Raw genomic sequence first — 8,295 nt, forward strand, 5'->3', positions numbered from 1 at the left:
GGGGGGGGGGGGGTGCGGAGAGAAATGGATTTGTAGGCAGGCCCACATTTCAAATAGACAATCCCTCTTTTAGATTTTTTGTTTTCAGTTTTGATGATGGGGTTGGACAACATGCTTGACCTGAGGACATTCTCCTGGGGCAGCATCGTATTTCTTTCAATATAGTTTGATCCACAGTGACAGAGACATGCACTGTGAGGATTTTAGGATGGGTTCAGGCATTTCGACACTCTTGGAAGTTTGGTGCTTTGGGCTTGCCTTCTTAGCCTGACTTCTTTCATTTCTGACTAGGGGAGGCAGTGGGGAAAGAAAGTGGGGTGGGAAGGTGGTGGTAGGCTGGTAGGTGGTTAGCGACTGGCTCTCCAGCAAGAGGGTGAGCCTTGATTTGTAGCGTTTGCCAATTCCCAGGGTGTAAATACTACTATGGCTGAGTGCAAGGCATCTGTCTGAAGTCACCAAACTTGGCATTGGGAAGAGACGCATGCTATCTGTGCTCATGAGCTGCTACAAGCTGACTCCAGGCCTCCAGCACAGGAAGGCATGTCAGGAGGAAGGCATAGTGTGAAGAGAGGCTGGGAGGCATCAGATGATTTTTTTTGGTTCAGGCCAAGAGAGGTTTCCACTGTCTAGACCCCCGAGGGGCACACTGTGATCATTAGAACCCACAGAGAGGATTTACTGAACACACCACTTGGTCATCTCTTGTGGGCCTTAGTCATGCTGGGCTCTGTGACATTAGACCCAGGAGTGACTCAGAGTCCAGTGTGAGACAAAGGATAGACAGAGGAGGATGGCATATGTTGGGGTGCAGGATGGGAGAGCCAAACAAAATTCACAAGGGAGAAACAGGGAGGAGATGACGGGCTCTGGATCCGAGACCAGAATGCAGTGTCAGTGACTAATTTTGCAGACATTCCCACACTCTGTGCTAAAGGCTGGGACCTCAGGTGTAAACAAGACCCTCTCCCCGCCCCACGCAGTTCTCCATTCACAGAGGAGGGCATGTGTTGTGCAAACAATTCAAAGGCAGCTTGACAAGGGGGTCTGGGGAGGGTTTGAAGGAAGGTGGAAGGTCATACAGGCCAGAGGACCCAGTCCAACTTCAAGAGACCACTATCCTGGGGTCTTCCGAGAATCGAAACTGTTTGGGAGGTTCCAGGTTCCTCCTCCTGGACCAGCCTCCTGAACTCTGGTTCTCCAGCTGTCCATTGGGATGTCAAAGGGTCTACTTCCCAAAGCCAGGAAGAGTGACAAGGGAAGTGGGGACAGAAGGAAAGGGCCAGGGGCCTCCCTCATTCTGTGTCAGGCCCTCTGTCCTCCCCTTGTCCATTCCCTGGAACTCTGGGTCCCTTAACCTGGCCCCCTTCAGAGTGAAAATGATTAAAATGTTGAATCCTGCTTAAAGCCTGGGTGTTTTTTTTTTTGCTTTGCTTTTGTTTTTTGTTTTTTCCCTCGAAAGGACCGGAAAAGTAGAAACAGGAATTGCTCTGGCCCTTCCCTCTCCTCTCACCTCTGTCTCTGGGGGCATGGGCCTCTGTCTGGTCACCATCTTTTTCTTGATATCTTCCTAAAACCATTTCAGCAGGGATATGGGCTCCGGACCGCCAGCTTCCACCCATGTGATCTCACTGGGTCTCCCAGTCTCCCTCTCTGCAAGGGGGTGGTGATTATACTTCCTGCCTCAGCAGCCCACGTGAGGATAAAAGCCCTCCCCATCAGCCTCCAACCCTCTGCAGTTTCATCCTGCACCTGTCCCTTCTGCCTCCATCTCTGTCCCTGGGTCACTTTCAGTTTCCCGCTGTTTCTTTTCTCTATCTCTCTTCCTCCAGACTGTCTCTCAAACTCCCAGGTCCCTGTTTCTTTATGCTGGATTTTTGTCATTTTCCTTCTTTCTCTTTCTTCTTATTTCCTTTGCCTCTGACTTCCTGTTTCTCCAACTCTGAGTCATCTTTCCCTGTTTCTCTTCCTCTCAATCACTGAATTCTAGGTTAAGTACATTCACAGAAGAAACCAGACACAAAAAGGCCACATATTGTATGATTCTATTTATATGACATGTTCAGAATTAGCAAATCCATAGAGATGGAAAGTAGATTAGTGGTTGCCAGGGGCTGGCTGGAAGAGAAATGGGAGGTGACTACTAATGGATACAGCGTTTCTATTTGGGGGCGACAAAAAAGTTCTGGAACTACATAGGGACCTAGAAATTCCACATCTAAGTATATACCCCCAAAGAATTGAAAACAAGTATTCAAACAAAAACTTGCACACTCATGTTCATGGCAGCATTAACCACAATAGCCAAAAGATAGAAACAACCCAAATGCCTACTGTCTGACGATGTATAAACAAAATGTTGTCCATCCAGACAATGGAATATTATTCAGCCACAAAAAGAAATGAAGCTCTGACACCTGCTATGACATGGATGCACTTTGAAGACATTGTGCTATATATTTATCTTAACCTATTTTTTTTTTAAGATTTTATTGGGGAATTGTGGGAGGGGAATAGAGCTAGGGAATCNGGCCCTCATATGTGGGATCTGAACCGGGGCCCTCTGGCATCCCAAGCCAGTTCTTAACCATCGCGCCACTCGACCAGCCCGTTGCTGACGTTTTAATGTGACCTTCTTTTAGGGCGAGCCATCAGCCCAGTTTGTTTGGGACTTGTCCGGGTTTGGCCCGAAAGCCCCACATCTCTAGACACCCTTGTCTCAGGCAAACAGGGACAGCTGCTCACCCAACTCTCCATGATTTTGTGTGAGGCTGAACATCTTTTCCCAGGTCATAGAAAGAAAAGATTTTTGGAGAGGGAAATGGCGGATCAGGTTTTTTAAAGAACAGAGCAAACAGCGGTTCGAGTCCAGCCGGAGCTGAGCAGCCGCTGAGCTGCCAGCAGGTAGCAGGATGGCTCAGCTAAAAAAAAAAAAAAAAAAAAAAAAAAAAAGAACAGAGCAGGAAGTAGAGCTTCTATTTAAGATGTCCGTTACAGCCTCAGCTCTGCTTTACAGACAGCATCTCAGTGAAGCTTTGAGGATCCTAAGCAGCGGGCTGTTTTTTATAGGTGGGGCCACTGAGAAACTGAGAGGTGAGAGCAATTGCCTAAGGTCCCATACCTAAGAAGAGCCTGAGACGAGATTTGAACCTAAGCCTGCCTGTCATCACCCGGTAACTGGGAGGGAGTGTTTGAGCCCCTCCCCCCTTCTCTTGCAGGTCCACTGACCTGGGCCCCAGTGTCGCGGAATATCATGATGGCATATATGAACCCGGGGCCCCACTATTCCGTCAACGCCTTGGCTCTGAGTGGCCCCAGTGTGGATTTGATGCACCAAGCTGTGTCCTATCCAAGTGAGTACAGTCCTCCCTGCCATCCCAGGCTGGCCCCCATCTGTTGGGGGCCTCTGGGGTCCCTCGCTCTCAGGAAGAAGATGGGCACTTACACAGGTGACATCAGGGCCATACACAAATGCAACACACTAGGTCATTTAGGGATGTGGGAAAGCATACGGACATTCATAGAAATTTAGGATAGTGGTTCCCTCTGGGGTGAGGGAGGGGGAAGAAATCTGGAAGGGGAACCAGAGGAATTTCTATCTGTTAGCAATGCTTTATTTCTAACAGAAGTGAGCCCTCTGTTGTTTTTTCTTTTTTTTCTTTTTTTTTTTTTTGGTGGCATTATTATTTAGCTGTTTTGTTTTGTTTTTTTCATTAAGTTGAACATTATGGACCTGCCACTTTTATAGGCTAGAAATGGTTGGTTGAACATTATGGACCTGCCACTTTTATAGGCTAGAAATGGTTGAATATCCACAATGTCATGTTTTAGTGCCTAAGAAATTTAGAAAAGGACCAAAAAACAAATTCACACACCTTCTTACATGGTTAAAACCAGTTCTCCTTGGGGTGAGGCATGAGCCCCAAAATGATGTGCAAAGAGGGACCCCATTCCCAGGGAGGCACAGTAAGGTCCTGAAGGTCGGGGCGGATGGACACACAGAAAGGGCTTCTTGGCATCCCATGCACCCTCGGGGCCTCACACCAGCAGGTGAAGAGAATAGAGCCAGGTCACTTGAGGGTCTCATTTTCTGTTCCCCACCCAGGTGCCCCTAGAAAGCAGCGACGGGAGCGGACCACCTTCACCCGGAGCCAGCTAGAGGAACTGGAGGCCCTGTTTGCCAAGACCCAGTACCCGGATGTGTACGCCCGCGAGGAGGTGGCCCTAAAGATTAATCTGCCTGAGTCCAGGGTTCAGGTGGGATGTTCCGACCCTTCCTGGGACCCAGAGTGATGGGAGGAGAAAGAGGCCACAGAGTAGCAGCCACAGTCATAAAGGGCCCGAATAATCCTTTATCCCCATTATTTCCCTGGCCTCATCTCAGCACTCCTACCCTTCTTGCTCCACTCCAGCCAACTGGCCCCCGGCTCTTCCTCTAATGTGCCCGCCAAGCACATTCCTGCCTCAGGACCTTTGCACTCTCTGTTCTCTCTACCTGGAACGTTTATTCCCCATCACCTTGTTCAAGTCTTTACCAACCAATTTAGTCACCTTGTCAGTCATTGAGGCCTACACCAACAGTTGAATTTAAAGTTGCAGTCTTTCCCCATGCCTCCCAACTCTACTGCTCCCCACTTCTGCTCAGTTGGTTCTTCCGTAGTATTGATCACCTTCTAAAATACTATGTGATTCAGTTGCTATTTATTTATAATCTGTCTCTCTCAAGCAGAATGTCAGCAGTAGAAGATGGTTAATGCATGTTTATTAACTGATTGAATGGATGAATGTATTATATATATATATATATATATGTGTTTGTATGATTGGATATTTGTACTCATGATTGGATGGTTAAATGTGTGCATGTATATATATGTACAACTATATGTATATATTTATATATGATTTATGTATGTATTAGATGGCTGAATGTATTTATGTGTATGTGAATGATTAGATGAATGGATACATGTGTGTTTATATGAATGTAAGTATGTACAATTGTATGTACGAATGCTTGGATGGATAGATGTATGGATGGGTGGACAGACAGGCAGGTGGGCAGATGGATAGATGGATGGATGAGTGGATAAGTGGATGAATGGATGGATGGATAAATGGATGAATGGATGGATGGATGGATGGATGCAGTGCCCACTTTGATTGCAAAGTGGAGATGCGACTCCAGTGTGTCTCACCATAAGCAGCATCATTCCTGGGCACCATGGGGGCTCTCCTGGGCCTCCTTCCCACTCACCCACCTGCTTTCCCCTCTTACCCCTCAGGTTTGGTTCAAGAACCGTAGGGCTAAATGTAGACAGCAGCGGCAGCAGCAGAAACAGCAGCAGCAGCCCCCAGGGGCACAAGCCAAGGCTCGTCCCGCCAAGAGGAAGGCAGGCACATCCCCAAGACCCTCCACGGATGTCTGTCCAGACCCCCTGGGCATCTCAGATTCCTACAGCCCCCCTCTACCTGTCCCCTCAGGCTCTCCCACCACAGCAGTGGCCACTGTGTCCATTTGGAGTCCGGCCTCAGAGTCCCCTTTGCCTGAGGCCCAGCGGGCTGGGTTAGTGGCCTCAGGGCCTTCTCTGACTTCAGCACCCTATGCCATGACCTACGCCCCAGCCTCTGCTTTCTGCTCTTCCCCCTCAGCCTATGGGTCTCCCAGCTCCTACTTCAGTGGTCTGGACCCCTACCTTTCTCCCATGGTGCCCCAGTTGGGGGGCCCGGCTCTCAGCCCCCTTTCAGGCCCTTCTGTGGGACCCTCCCTGGCCCAGTCCCCCACCTCCCTGTCAGGCCAGAGCTACAGCGCCTACAGCCCTGTGGACAGCTTGGAATTCAAAGACCCCACAGGCACCTGGAAATTCGCCTACAACCCCATGGATCCTCTGGACTACAAGGATCAGAGTGCCTGGAAGTTTCAGATCTTGTAGAAGTTACTGTTCTCCATCTCCCTCCATCTCTGGTCTAAATCTGCCTGCCCACAGCTTAGATATTTGGATGGCACCTCTGAGAAAGCAGCAGGAGTCAGCCATCTTTCCAAGGGTTATGGCCACTTTGACTTCATGAGCAGCTTATCTCAACACAGCCCACCCTTTTCCTCTCTCTCCTGGGGCAGCTCAATGGGGCGTAGTAATTCTCTCAACCCAGCACCAGCTCACACTGATTCTAACTGGCATTTTAAACCATGAGCCCCAGACTCCAGAAACTGGTGCTGAGCACTTGGCCCAAGATGAAATGAAACTAAACTTTACTGTTGATTTGGGGCTGATGTTTAGATCAGAATCCAGGTGCCCTTGAACAAACAAGTAGGGAGGCTCAAGTCCGTAACTTTCCACGTGGGACACTTCCTTTGCATGTAGCTAGAGATCCTTCTAGAATTTCCAAAGACAGACTTTCAGAGGCCGCATCATGGAACCTTAGGCCAATTAGGCAGTTCAATTAAAAACACATATTGGGCAATTTTACAGACTTCACAAATATCAGGTTTACACGGTAGGTTTAGGGGGCTGTTTGCTATATATCTATTTCTGCTTAGTTTCTTCTTAAAGATATTTCATCATTCAACCATTCACTCATTCGGACATTGGGAATGGACACATTTGGTAGGAGAGTGGAAGGCAAGTTGCCTGTTCCATGTCTATTTTTTCTCCCTTTTGTTTTAGGGTTGTCTAAAGGTGAATTTCCCCCAAATGTTGGAGGGATTGTGGTAGTTGCATGGGGTGCGCCAGCTGTAGTTGTGGGTATTTCAAAGACAAGAGCAGGTGGACAGGCTTCCCATCTGTAAATACACAAAGGNTGTTCCTTTTTAATGGCTGAGTAGTATTCCATTTAATGGCTGTGTCACAGTTTATTCTTTTACAGCTCAATAGACAGTTGAGTTGTTTCCCATTTAAGACCAGTATGGGGGTGGGGGAAAAAGCTGCTATGAACATTTCTGTCCAAGTCTTATTGCGGACACGTGTTTTTATTTCTCTTGGATAAATACAGTCATGTACTGCTTAACAACAAGGCTACATTTTGAGAAAGGCGTCATTAGACAAGTTCGTCGTTGTGCAAGCATTATAGACTGCACTCTCACAAACCTAGATGGTCTAGCCTACTACACACCTAGACTATATGGTTAGCTTTTTGCTCCTAGGCTACAAGCCTACAGAACATGTTACTACACAAAACAACACAAGATTAAAGCAAGCACAAGAGGAAATGATGCAATCAAGAGACGTGGTAAACACAAGATGTATGAGGCTGCTGCTGGCAAAACACGGCATACTGTTTAACAGCACATTTTTTAATATAAGTAAAAGCGTACACTCTAACAATTAAAAGTATAGTATAGTACATACATAAACCAGTGACATAGTCATTTATTATCATTACCAAGTCTTATGCACTGTACATAATCGAGCATGCTATACTTTCATACGACTGGCAGTGCAGTAGGGTTGTTTACACCAGCGTCACCACAAACACGTATGTAATGAATTGCACTAGGGCATTAAGATCGCTATGATGTCACTAGGCAATAGGAATTTTTCAGCTCCATTATAATCTTATGGGATCACTGTCATATATGCGGTCTGTTGTTAACCAAAACGTCGTTATGTGGCCCGTGGCTGCACCTAGGGGTGGAATTGTTAGATCAATTTATAGGATTAAAATAGTTGAGCTTTATAGAAAACAGCCAAAGTGATTGTACTATCACATTCCCACCAACAGGGTATGAGTTTCAGTTGTTCCACACCCTCACCAACATTTGTGAGGTCAGCCTTCTTTGTCTGAACCATTTTTGTGGGCATGTAGTGGTTTTCATTGTGGTTTTATTTGTATTTCCCTGATGACAAATAATGTTCAGTGTTTTTGTTTTTTTTTTTGTGTGTGTGTGTGTGTGTGAGCATATTGGCCATTTGTATATCTTTTGTAATGTGCCCTTTCCCCGCTATTTTATTTATTTATTTATTTTATTTTTTATTTGTTAGCTGAGCCATCCTGCCACCTGTTGGCAGCTCAGCGGCAGCTCAGCTCGGAATCAAACCAGTGATGCTGTTGCTCAGAGCTCCCACTCTTGAGTGAGCTCTTAACCAACTGGGCCACTCAGCCGGCCCCCAGCTGTTTTATTATTAGGTTGAAGGAGTCTCATGTATTCTGGATATAAGGTCTTTGCCAGCTGTGCTTTGCAAATACCTGTACTTTCTAAAACACTGTGGCTAGCATTTTCTTTAACTTAATGATGTTTCTTGAAGAGTAAAAATTTTCAGTTTTGATGAAATCTAACTTATCAATGTTCTATTTCATGAT

At 46.7% G+C, this 8,295-nt stretch overlaps 1 protein-coding gene across 2 annotated transcripts in view; it reads left to right on the top strand.

Moving 5' to 3' along the window:
• Positions 1–6,793, top strand: part of CRX (cone-rod homeobox) — a 19,259-nt gene extending 12,466 nt beyond the window's left edge. Inside the window, exons 2-5 of one of the 2 annotated variants that reach the window (XM_019635058.1) lie at positions 3,067–3,090; positions 3,216–3,350; positions 4,103–4,254; positions 5,283–6,793. In XM_019635058.1, the coding sequence (XP_019490603.1) occupies positions 3,251–3,350; positions 4,103–4,254; positions 5,283–5,930 (900 nt within the window). In that variant the 5' untranslated portion in view covers positions 3,067–3,090; positions 3,216–3,250 and the 3' untranslated portion in view covers positions 5,931–6,793. The remainder of the gene's footprint in view (positions 1–3,066; positions 3,091–3,215; positions 3,351–4,102; positions 4,255–5,282) is intronic. The other variant, XM_019635057.1, reaches the window with a different exon arrangement.
• The last annotated feature ends 1,502 nt before the right edge of the window (positions 6,794–8,295 follow it).

Source organism: Hipposideros armiger, unplaced genomic scaffold, assembly GCF_001890085.2.
Source record: "Hipposideros armiger isolate ML-2016 unplaced genomic scaffold, ASM189008v1 scaffold_3506, whole genome shotgun sequence".
Classification (NCBI taxonomy): domain Eukaryota; kingdom Metazoa; phylum Chordata; class Mammalia; order Chiroptera; family Hipposideridae; genus Hipposideros; species Hipposideros armiger.